The sequence below is a fragment of the Salvelinus fontinalis genome, chromosome 31 (assembly GCF_029448725.1).
Source record: "Salvelinus fontinalis isolate EN_2023a chromosome 31, ASM2944872v1, whole genome shotgun sequence".
NCBI classification, from domain to species: domain Eukaryota; kingdom Metazoa; phylum Chordata; class Actinopteri; order Salmoniformes; family Salmonidae; genus Salvelinus; species Salvelinus fontinalis.
The window spans coordinates 8,350,526-8,363,870 of record NC_074695.1 but is presented as its reverse complement, the minus strand read 5'-3'; the positions used below and the strand labels follow the sequence as shown (position 1 = coordinate 8,363,870).

At 42.1% G+C, this 13,345-nt stretch overlaps 1 protein-coding gene across 1 annotated transcript; it reads left to right on the top strand.

The window, feature by feature from the left end:
• Window positions 1-3,381: 3,381 nt before the first annotated feature.
• Window positions 3,382-12,698, top strand: LOC129829480 (gastrotropin-like). Its single transcript, XM_055891185.1, has 5 exons — window positions 3,382-7,177; window positions 7,483-7,643; window positions 7,782-7,871; window positions 8,072-11,514; window positions 11,723-12,698. The coding sequence occupies exons 1-4, from the start codon at window positions 7,111-7,113 to the stop codon at window positions 8,129-8,131; spliced, it is 378 nt and encodes a 125-aa protein (XP_055747160.1). The 5' UTR covers window positions 3,382-7,110; the 3' UTR covers window positions 8,132-11,514; window positions 11,723-12,698.
• The last annotated feature ends 647 nt before the right edge of the window (window positions 12,699-13,345 follow it).

Below are 13,345 nucleotides of genomic sequence, written 5' to 3'. Positions count from 1 at the left end.
ACGTTGTGTTAGCTAATCCAAGTTTATCATTTTAAAAGGCTAAGTTGTCATTAGAAAACCCTTTTGCAATTATGTTAGCACAGCTGAAAACTGTTGTGCTGATTAAAGAAGCAATAACACTGGCCTTCTTTAGACTAGTTGAGTATCTGGAGCATCAGCATTTGTGGGTTTGATTACAGGCTCAAAATGGCCAGAAACAAATAATTTTCTTCTGAAACTCCTCAGTCTATACTTGTTCTGAGAAATGAAGGCTATTCCATGCAAATAATTGTCAAGAAACGGAAGTTCTCGTACAACACTGTGTACTACTCCCTTTACAGAACAGCGCAAACTGGCTCTAACCAGAATAGAACGAGAAGTGTGAGGCCCCGGTGCACAACAGAGCAAAAGGACATGTACATAAGAGTGTTTAGTTTGAGAAACAGATGACTCACAAGTCCTCAACTGGCAGCTTCATTAAAAAATACCCGCAAAACACCAGTCACAATGTCAACAGTAAAAAGGCGACTCCGGGATGCTGGCCTTCTAGGCAGACTTCCTCTGTCCAGTGTCTGTGTTCTTTTGCTCATCGTAATCTTTTCTTTTTATTGGCCAGTCTGAGATATGGCTTTTTCTTTGCAACAATGCCTAGAAGTCCAGCATCCCGCAGTAACCTCTTCACTGTTGACGTTGAGACTGTTTTTTTGCTGGTACTATTTAATGAAGCTATCTGTCCGGCTGGACCTAGCTATCTGGCTGGCCGGACCAAGCTATCTGGATGGCCAGCCGGACGGACATAGCTCTGTCCGGACTTAGCTTTCTGGCCGGCTGAGCCTGACCAGATAGCTACGTCTGGCCTACCAGATAGCTAGGTCCGGCCGGCCAGACAGCTTGGCCAGCCAGATAGCTAGGTCCGGCCAGATAGCTAGGTCTGGCTGGACCTAGCTATCTGGCAGGCCGGCCGTACAAAGCTATCTGGCCAACCGGAATCGGCCCACTGGGTCATCTTGGGCATTTTCCTGATCATTGTGTCAGACTCTCTTCTCGACTGACAATGCAGGTTCTTTCTCCTCATTTTTGTCAGGATCAATTTCAAGTTCACTATCAATCAACTACATTTGTATTTCCTGTACTTGACCCAAAGGTGAAAGCACTTGACTTGTATTTTCTCCGCCGGTTTGGGTATGCACCTCACGCCCTTCTTTCTGCCCCGCTTCTTCTCACTATCCTAACTCTCCCTCGCCCTGTCCTCTGACAAGATGACTTCCATCTCCATGTGGGACTTCAGGAAACTCAGTATCGAGCCACCAGCTGCTGGAAACATAAGGAGCATTTCTTGTAAATTAGCGAGAGGGTGAAAGGGTAGCATTTGTAGCACAATGGATACTGTATCCACACAACTACGTTTTGAATAACTGAGCATCAGGCAGACATATGATACCTCCTCCTCAGTTACTCATACATTTTCTGGAGCATAGGATTACAATAAATAGAATGTTCTCTCTGATCATGGCAATTTTCCATGGGATTGCAATAGTCTGGCCTGCTTTGTCTGTACTACTTCTAATTCTATGGGTGGCATATGAGAACTATGTGCTTTCAAATAAGCATCATTGAACATTCCCATGTCATCATTGAGTTTGTATTGAATACTAAACATGAAATGCCTGTGGTACACCCAATATTGCCACCAGTCCATGTATGTCCATTCTAGTAATCCTGATTCTGTGGTCTGGGAATATGTATCACCTGAACCACAACCTGACCCCCACTAATACAAATGTTATATACATTACAATTACCTCTATGGCCTCAGCCAATGTATTCATTAGCATTGACTTGAATGCATATGTAGCACAAAGTAATGATGTTGTTACTATAGAAACTATACAAACAACTACTGTTTCTTCCACTTTCAGATTCCCAGACGCAACAAATGAGTCGGTCTGAGTGAGGAAACAGCCCCCTATACCAAATACTATACACCTCCTATAAACAGCCCCCTATACCCCATACTATACACCTCCTATAAACAGCCCCCTATACCCCATACTATACACCTCCTATAAACAGCCCCCTATACCCCATACTATACACCTCCTATAAACAGCCCCCTATACCCCATACACCTCTCCTATAAACAGCCCCCTATATCCCATACCATACACCTCCTATAAACAGCCCCCTATACCCCATACTATACACCTCCTATAAACAGCCCCCTATACCCCATACTATACACCTCCTATAAACAGACCCCTATACCCCATACCATACACCTCCTATAAACAGCCCCCTATACCCCATACTATACAGCTCCTATAAACAGCCCCATATACCCCATACTATACACCTCCAATAAAAAGCCCTCAATACCCCATACTATACACCTCCTATAAACAGCCCCCTATACCCCATACTATACACCTCCTATAAACAGGCCCCTATACCCCATACCATACACCTCCTATAAACAGCCCCCTATACCCCATACTATACCCCTCCTATATACAGTCCCCTATACCCCATACTATACACCTTCAATAAAAAGCCCTCAATACCCCATATTATACATCTTCTATATAAAAAAAATACCCCATCCTTCCCCACACTGTCTTATTTAATTACTTTCATTAAAGACATAGCTACAAACTGGTTGTGTATTGGTCCTGTGGTGCTTTGACCCCAGATGGGTGAAGGATGTAAACTAGCACAGTGGTTGTCACATCACAGAGACTTCAAATACAAGTGAGGGAAAAGGGAATTTGTAACACTCATCATGCAGGCTTCATGTTGTGTATGTTGGTGGTCATATTGAGTACTATACACTCCTAGAGAAAAGGTCTTCATAGGATAACCCTTTTGTTTTCCATTTATATCTCTGTAGAAAGGGTTCTACATGGAACCCAATGGGGTTCTTCAAAGGGGACAGCCAAATAACCCGTTAAGGTTCTAGAGAGGACCTTTTTTTACAAGAGTGTAGATCATCCTAGTATACACTACCTACCGGTCAAAAGTTTTAGAACACCTACTCATTCTAAAACTCATTCAAGGGTCTTCTTTATTTTTACTATTTTCTACATTTTAGAATAGCAGTGAAGACATCAAAACTATGAAATAACACATATGGAATCATGTAGTAACCAAAAAAGTGTTAAAAATATTTTTTATTTAATTTTTTTATTTCAGCTTTATTATATTTTACATTAGGTATTCTTCAAATAGCCACCCTTTGCCTTGATGACAGCATTGCACACTCTGGCATTCTCTGAAATAGATTAATGAGGTAGTCACCTGGAATGCATTTCAATTAACCTGTCTAGGATGAGGGTGCCGCTAGCGGCACTCCCCCCCCCCCCCCCCCCCACTGAAAAGGCAGAGCCGCGAAATTCAAAAAAAATATGTTTTTAAAATATTTAACTTTCACACATTAAAGTCCAATACAGCTAATGAAAGACACAGATCTTGTGAATCCAGCCAACATGTCCGATTTTTAAAATGTTTTACAGGGAAGACACAATATGTAAAGATGTACATCTATTACCTAAAAACACATTAGCATAATCCACCATCTTTTATTTGTCCACCAACACCAGTAGCTATCACCAATTCGGCTAAACTAAGATATTTATAGCCCCTAACCAAGAAAAAAACTCATCAGATGACAGTCTGATAACATATTTATGGTATGGGATAGGTTTTGTTAGAAAAAAGTGCATATTTCAGGTAGATGGCATAGGTTACAATTGCACCCACCGTCACAAATGGAATTGAAAAACTACATTGAGCAACGTGTTTACCTACTTACTAATCATCAAACATTTCGTAAAAATACACAGCATACACTAATCGAAAGACACAGATCCTGTGAATACAGACAATATTTCAGATTTTCTAAGTGTTTTACAGCGAAAACACAATAAATCGTTATATTAGCATAGCACATAGCACATAGCAGCCCAGCATTGATTCTAGCCAAAGAGAGCGATAAAAGTCAACATCGCCAAAATATATTAATTTTTTCACTAACCTTCTCAGAATTCTTCAGATGACACTCCTGTAACATCATATTACACAATCCATATAGAGTTTGATCGAAAATGTTTATATTTAGCCACCAAAATCATGGTTAGACAATGTGAAATGTAGCCAAGCTGGTGAGAAAATGTCCGTGCGCCACTTAGACAGTGATCTACTCTTATACATAAATACTCATAAACGTGACTAAAAAATATAGGGTGGACAGGGATTGATAGACAATTTAATTCTTAATACAATCGCGGAATTACATTTTTTAATTTATCCTTACTTTTCAATACAGTTTGCGCCAACCAATGCTACGTCAAAAAACATGGCATCCTAAGCCACTAACATTTTTCGACAGAAACACGATTTATCATAATAAAAATGTCCTACTTTGAGCTGTTCTTCCATCAGTATCTTGGGCAAAGGATCCTTTCTTGGGAGTAATCGTCTTTTGGTGGAAAGCTGTCCTCTTGCCATGTGGAAATGCCAACTGCGTTCGGGATGAACTGGAGGCGTGCCCAGCAATTCACAGCGTTTCAGAAATAAATGTCCCAAAATCGCACTAAACGGATATAAATTGCTATAAAACGCTTTAAATTAACTACCTTATGATGTTTTTAACTCCCATAACGAGTAGAAACATGACCCGAGTAATATTACTCCCTCCACTAATGCTTGGAACAGGTGCGGGGCGGTGTCCTCTAGGCGCATGACGCAGCAAGAAAAGAGTGACTAGCCTCAGGGTTTTTTAAATTGTAGTGCCTGTGAACGCGCAATCGACCCCATTCAAATCGTCATCACGTAAAGGCATCCAGGGGAAGACGTAAGCAGTGTCCGTATACTCATAGCAATAACAGTGCCCTTTTAACTGACTCCAGATCAGGGGCCAAAATTTCTGAAATCTGACTCCATGTCAGGGAAATTGCTGTAGAATGGGCTCTGTTCCACTTAGAGACAAAATTTCAACTCCTATAGAAACTATAGACTGTTTTCTATCCAATAATAATAATAATATGCATATTGTACGATCAAGGATTTTGTGGGAAGCCGTTTCAAAAATTACACGATTAGCATAAATAGTCACAACAGCGCCCCCATCCTCAACAGGTTAACAGACTTAATTCAATTAACAGAATTTCTTCCCTTTTTAATGGGTTTGAGCCAATCATTTGTGTTGTGACAAGGTAGGGGTATACAGAAGATCGCCCTATTTGGTAAAAGACCAAGTCCATATTATTGCAAGAACAGCTCAAATAAGCAAATAGAAACGACAGTCCATCATTACTTTAAGATTTGAAGGTCAGTCAAAATCGGAAAATGTCAAGAACTTTTAAAGTTTCTTCAAGTGCAGTCGCAAAAAACATCAAGCGCTATGATGAAACTGGCTCTCATGAGGACCTCCACAGGAATGGAAGACCCAGAGTTACCTCTGATGCAGAGGATCAGTTCATTAGAGTTACCAGCCTCAGCAATTGCAGCCCAAAGAAATGCTTCAAAAAGTTCAAGTAATTTATGTAGTTCTGTCCTTGAGCTGTTCTTGTCTATTGACATTCTGTATTATGTTTCATGTTTTGTGTGGTCCCCAGGAAGATCAGCTGCTGCTTTGCAACAGCTAATGGGGATCCTAATAAAATACCAAATTCCAAATACCAAACAGACACATCTCAACATCCACGGTTCAGGGGAAACTGTGTGAATCAGGCCTTCATGGTCGAATTGCTGCAAAGAAACCACTACAAAAGGACACCAATAATAAGAAGAGACTTGCTTAGGCCAAGAAACACGAGCAATGGACATTAGACCGGTGGAAATCTGTCCATTGGTCTGGAGTCCAAATGGGAATATCTTTGTGAGATGCGGTATGGAGGAACGGATGTGTATTTCCCACCGTAAAGCATGGAGGAGGAGGTGTTATGGAGTAGGTGTGCTTTGCTGGTGACACTGTCTGTGATTTATTTAGAATTCAAGGCACACTTAACCAGCATGGCTACCACAGCATTCTGCAGCGATGCGCCATCACATCTGGTTTGGGCTCAGTGGGACTATCATTTGTTTTTCAACAGGACAATGACCCAACACCACTCCAGGCTGTGTAAGGGCTATTCTACCAAGAATTAGAGTGACGGAGTGCTGCATCAGATGACCTGGTCTCCACAATCCCCTGACCTCAACCAAATTGCGATGGTTTGGAATGAGTCGGACTGCAGAGTGAAGGAAAAGCAGGCAACAAGTGCTCAGCATATGTGGGAACTCCTTCAAGACTGTTGGAAAAGCATTCCAGGTGAAGTTGGTTGAGAGAATGCCAAGTTTGTTCAAAGCTGTCATCAAGGCAAAGGGTGGTTAATTGAATAATCTCAAAAATAAAATATATTTAGATTTGTTTAACACTTTTTGGGTTACTACATGATTCCATATGCGTTATTTCATAGTTTTGATGTCTTCACAAAGCCCTTGAATGATTAAGTGTTCTAAAACTTTTGACATTGTCATCAAACGTTTGTTTTCATATTGGTTTCTAGGCCAAGATTATCTTTATTATCAATACTGACTCGGGAGCCTACCACTGAAAAGGATGGACCAGATCCATATAATTAAATACATGGCTCTGGGAGAGACTATCTATCCACCATGGGGTGTTACGTAAGCAATACTATTGAAATGTGCAGTGTATCTGCACAAACTTGTTCTGTATGACTCAATCACATCCGATATGACATTTCTTAAAGCAACAGCAACCCAATAGTGAATAGCATAGGTGAAATCCACTTTTCTGAACACTTGAGTACCTGACTGTTTCTGCGTGCAGCAACTTTATGTCATTGCATTGGCAATAGAACGACAAGTTGCCATGACTGGCATGTGCTCTACATACTTCCTCTTGGAGTCTTTTTGCTGCTGTCAGTGAGGCCTGTGTGTGGAGGGAGGGAATGAGGCAGTTTTGTCAGTGAGGCCTGTGCGTGGAGGGAGGGAATGAGGCAGTTTTGTCAGTGAGTCACTGAACATTGCATGATAAAAAAGAAAGAATTCTTTCAAAAGAAGGAGAATACCACACCTCTCTAGAGTTCCTGTCTGTTCTCTGCTGTCTCTGGTCAGTTCTTCATCTCCATGGCATTCTCTGGGACGTATGAGCTTGAAAGTCAAGAGAATTACGATGAGTTTCTGGAGGCAATTGGTAAGTCAAACTCTAAAAGATTTGTTTATGTGTTTAATGTGTTTGAGTCAAACTAAAAGGTTTTAATTAGATGTGTATGTCATTAACCTTAATCTTTCCCCCATTAATCTTTCCCACCGTGCACTACCATAGCTCTACCCCTAACCACAACCCTAATTCTAATCCTAACAATGACCCTAACTCTAATCCTAACACTAGCCGGAACTATCCGTCTAATCCTAACGCTAACCCATTTCTGACCTATCCTTACCCAACCCCAACCTTAACATGTAACCCTTACCGTACCCTCTGTACTTTTCCCCCAGGGTTTTCCAATGCCAAGACTGACTTCAAAGTGATAACAGAAGTGCTTCAGGAGGGGGATGATTTTACCTGGTCACAGATTATTCCCAACTGGACCTTGACTAACAAGTTCACCCTCGGAAAGGAGTGTGAGCTAGAGAGCATGCTACGATCCAAGTTCGTGGTGAGTGAAGAAATGAATGAAGAAATGAATGAATGTGCTCTTTAAACTCATGGAATTGTATTCAAAGAGATACAGCGTATGCACTGTACTTTCCATCGGAATGTGATTCACGTGCTGAACTCTTTTTGTCCCTCTTAGACCACCGTCACCATGGAAGGAGGCAAGATAATTATTCCGTTCCCCCAGTATCATTTCACTGCTGAGATCAGTGGGGACAAGCTGATCATGGTAGGAGAAAGAGACTGAGACAGAGAGAAAGAAAGAGGAGAGTGATTGAGTTAGTGAGTTATTCAAGTAAAGAGACGTATGAAGAGGGAGACTGTTGTTTATACTATATGTGACATACTGTACAACAGAATAGATGTTTTAATTCCAATACTCTGATAAACCCTCTCTCAGTGTTCTTTTCTCCTTTCTCCGTTATACAGCTCTGTACAACCTCCGGGGAGAAGGGTGTGACCATGAAGAGAATCAACAAGAGGATCTGACATCAAAAATGTAACGTGTTGAGGCAGAGCTCTTGTGTGTGTGCTGTTACTGGTAGCCTTGTCCCCGCTACCTCGTAAACTACCCGCATGTTACTGTTTCACCTCCAGAAACATCTGGATGACTCCTACCGGCTGGATCACCCTTCCAGTACATTTCCAGCAACGGTCCCCTGTCCATCTTTAATTTAAAAAGAGATATACCAAACAATCTATGCAACTTCCTGCTATTCAATGTTTGAAGTGTGTCAATGGAATCCATGAACTACCTTCACGTGAATAAAGTAATGTCTTATTTCTTTGTACCAGCTGATAATGTAAGATAAAAGTAAAATGAACATGCAAGAGAACACCAGACTTATTGCAAAGGCAGCTTTCTTTGTTATAGAATCATCCTGAGCGCCGCTGTTGCAGTAGAGTAACAGTTGCAGTCTGTCTCCCCCTACTGCTTATTAGGAAACAGTGCAGATGTGTTTCTAGCTCAATAAGGCTTAGTGAAGAGACAGGCAGCATTGGGCCCTCTTGGGGTTTCTCTTCAATGGATGTGGAGCCGTTCACTCCGCGGGCTTGGAGATCTGGAGGGCCAGACAGAATGCCGATCTACGCCATCTCATTAAAGCATTTGGGGAATCATAACATAACTAACCTCACTGCCTTCCTCAGCCATGTTCTTAGATAACCCTTGTAAACGATAGAGGTTATATCATCATATAGGTCCATTTTCTACATCTGGTTTAGATTTGTATTTTATTTCTTACTAGAGTCCTATTGTCATATCATCTTTGGTGCATTGTGATTATTATTATATACTGACAAACACACATCTACTGAGGAATACAATAATGACAACACATCTTCTCTCTCTGTACTACGAGGTAACACCTTTGAGATCTAACATCTTCGTTGAACGTACAGTTTTTTTTGCATTGTATAATTCCGATACATCACGAGGTGGTTCTTACCAAGTAACTCCGTGAACTTATCGACATTTCCCTGGCTCTCCATCTCATAGGTCCCGCTGAAGGCCATGGCCGTGCTGCGGTGTGGAGCGATGAGAAGAAGACGATGACGGCGAGGTGCTCAGAGCAGACAAGCTACTAGGAGTGCCACTCTGCTTCCTTAAATACACCACCACCAACCCCCTGTTGACAGTCGCCCCAGTTCCCTTCCCTCCCATGATCACACACCCTGCCTTCAGTTCCTACAACGCAAATATGTATTAAAATTGATATTAAAATTGATAAGCCTGTACGATCTTATTCAAAGTGATTTTATAGTCCTCACTGTGGGATTTTGAATCTCTATTTCAAACCTTCATGCTGGCCTCCTGAGTGGTGCAGTGGTCTAAGGCACTGCGTCGCAGTGCTAGCTGTGCCACTAGAGATTCTGGGTTCGAGTCCAGGCTCTGTCGCGACTGGGAGACCACTGGGGCGCACAGCGGCGTGAGGGTTTGGCTGGCAGGGATGTCCTTGTCCCATTGCGCACTAACGACTCCTGTGATGGGCTGGGCGCAGTGCATGATGACATGGTCTCCAGGTGCACTGTGTTTCCTCCGGCACATTGGTGCAGCTGGCTTCCGTGTTAAGACGGCATTGTGTCAAGAAGCAGTGCGGCTTGGTTGCAGTGTGTCACAGGATGCACAGCTAATCTGCTAGTCACTGGCAGTTAGATGATGAATCCAATCCAGATTTTTGCAAACAAAGCAGAGCACATTTCTCAGACAGTCACCCAGAACAGCACCTCTCTCTACAGAGAAACACACCTCTCTCTACAGAGAACAGCACCTCTCTCTACAGTGAACACCACCTCTCTCTACAGAGAACACCACCTCTCTCTACAGAGAAACGCACCTCTCTCTACAGAGAACACCACCTTTCTCTACAGAGAACAGCACCTCTCTCTACAGAGAACACCACCTCTCTCTACAGAGAACAGCACCTCTCTCTACAGAGAACACCACCTCTCTCTACAGTGAACACCACCTCTCTCTACAGAGAACACCACCTCTCTCTACAGAGAACACCACCTCTCTCTACAGTGAACACCACCTCTCTCTACAGAGAACACCACCTCTCTCTACAGAAAACACCACCTCTCTCTACAGAGAACAGCACCTCTCTCTACAGAGAACAGCACCTCTCTCTACAGAGAAAAGCACCTCTCTCTACAGAGAACAGCACCTCTCTCTACAGAGAATAGCACCTCTCTCTACAGAGAACACCACCTCTCTCTACAGAGAACAGCATCTCTCTCTACAGAGAACAGCACCTCTCTCTACAGAGAACAGCACCTCTCTCTACAGAGAAAAGCACCTCTCTCTACAGAGAACAGCAACTCTCTCTACAGAGAAAAGCACCTCTCTCGAAAGAGAAAAGCACCTCTCTCGAAAGAGAACACCACCTCTCTCGAAAGAGAACACCACCTCTCTCTACAGAGAACACCACCTCTCTCTACAGAGAACAGCAACTCTCTCTACAGAGAAAAGCACCTCTCTCTACAGAGAAAAGCACCTCTCTCGAAAGAGAACACCACCTCTCTCGAAAGAGAACACCACCTCTCTCTACAGAGAACAGCACCTCTCTCTACAGAGAAACACACTTCTCTCTACAGAGAAACAGCACCTCTCTCTACAGAGAACACCATCTCTTTCTACAGAGAACACCCCCTCTCTCTACAGAGAACAGCACCTCTCTCTACAGAGAACACGCCCTCTCTCTACAGAGAACACCACCTCTCTCTACAGAGAACAGCACCTCTCTCTACAGAGAAACGCACCTCTCTCTACAGAGAAACGCACCTCTCTCTACAGAGAAATGCACCTCTCTCTACAGAGAACAGCACCTCTCTCTACAGAGAACAGCAACTCTCTCTGCAGAGAACACCACCTACCTCTACAGAGAACACCACGTCTCTCTACAGAGAACACCACCTCTCTCTACAGAGAACAGCCCACTCTCTACAGAGAACAGCACCTCTCTCTACAGAGAAAAGCGCCTCTCTCTACAGAAAAAAGCACCTCTCTCTACAGAGAACACCACCTCTCTCTACAGAGAACAGCACCTCTCTCCTCAGAGAACACCACCTCTCTCTACAGAGAACAGCACCTCTCTCCTCAGAGAACACCACCTCTCTCTATAGAGAATACCACCTCTCTCTACAGAAAACACCACCTCTCTCCTCAGAGAAAAGCACCTCCTCTCTCTCTACAGAGAACACCACCTCTCTCTACAGAGAACACCACCTCTCTCCTCAGAGAACACCACCTCTCTCCACAGAGAACACCAGCTCTCTCTAAAGCCCTCTACTCTTTTCTCCCCTCATGTCATTCAGTGGCAGATATGAGATGAAGATCTAGAAGAACCAAGTGGTGTTGCTCAAGCACTTTGGTCAGTACCAAACCTATCATTTTCAATTAGGTTAAGTAGACATAAATGATGTTCAAAAACAGAAAACAACATTTGGACAAGTTATTCTATGTAAACCTCTGTTGGAATGAGCTAAACTAACATTTTATATAACTTGTATTTGATAATTGATTTCACAGAATGTTGACCTCAATCGTTTTCTTCCACCCTTTCCTCAACTTTTCCCCAGGGATTGTACGTGATGATGCAGTAAAGACAGACATCAAGGCGGTGACAGATAGTCCAGCATGGAAATTACTTTGTCTGGACCAAGTTCCTTCCCTCTAGGGCCTGGACCCTGTCTGTTCGCTTATCCTTCTCATGCGCACCACAACCCCTGGAAAGAATGGTGTGACCATGAAGAAAATCAGTATGAGGTTCTAGAAATGACCACTGTTCCACCACCCCAGAAGATACTTCTGGCTAGAGAGGTCTATAATGTATCCTTATAGCCACTAGAGGGAGACAGCCTGACACTGTTCCTTTACTACTGCAACAGCTGAGATCATTTACTTTGCTGGAATTTTCACAAGAATGTGATACATTTTCACATCTCTTAAGCACAAAAATCGTAACAGATCATCAAAATGGCTCATGTTTCAGAACTCTACGCATATTTTTATTTGACTGAGTACAACAAACAAATTCACAGTCACTTGTTCCCTGCACCAAATCACTCTTTCAATTTGGATACATGTTCAATCTATGTATCTCCTCTTCAAAATGCAATATTCACTTCAAATTTTGCTATGATTTTCTTGTCATTTGTTAACAATACAATAAACTATAATTTAATGAAACTGCTCAAAACTGATAACTACAGAAACAAAATGATGTAGTTTCTGGATAATATATATTTTTTTCAGAACTGCTGAATTCTCTAAATGCCTATATTTCTACCTCAAATGTATCAATTTTACATCTACCGTATAAGGATAATGAAACTGTTAGACTGAAATATTTGTCAACATGCTCACAACCTGCCATTGGATACAATATTTACAAAAAATGGTGGTATAGTTATAGTCAAATGTTATAGTCAAATACTGTATGGAAAATGATATTTACAATCTACTATTCTTTCTATTCAGCACTTCAAATACAACAGTTTTGAAATGTGTATCTTGTATTTTTTGCTATTGAATTAAATGGTAGTTAAAATGGAATGGTGAGCCTATCATTATCTGATGATTTTAACTTAGATTTTACATCAATGACTCCGTGGTGAAAGATGTGTGAAACCCCAATGAGTTCACAATGAAAGGTTCCTGAACATAAGACGGGGGCTCAACAAGTAATCAGTTTAGAGTGTTGTAAATACACCCCTTACATCTGAAAATGTGCCAAGGTGATGAAAAAAATAAGAAAATCATAGACATGTTGGTTGTTTAACGACACAACCGACGCTATGAGGCAAAACAGACTTTGTCTAAACATCAGAATGTTACCATGGTTACTCCATGGATATCAGTCAAAGAAGTGGCTGTAAAAAAGATGCAATCGTCTCTACAAGCCAGAATGTTGAATAAATTATATTTAAACGCATTTTACCGATTGTCCGTGGTGTTGGTCCTTTTGACGATAGGTGGCGCCGGTTGGTTCTGTTGCTTGTATTTTACATCTCCTGACGCATTTCACATGGCGCACAATATGTAAACAATAGCCGAATGCAGTATTGTATTCGAGACCACCTAAAGCGAGACTGATTCAAGACCAAGACCGGAAGCGAATCAAGTCCGAGTCAAGACCATGACCTGAGAGGTAGCGAGACCAATTCAAAACCAAGACCTGGGAGGTAGCGAGACCAATTCAA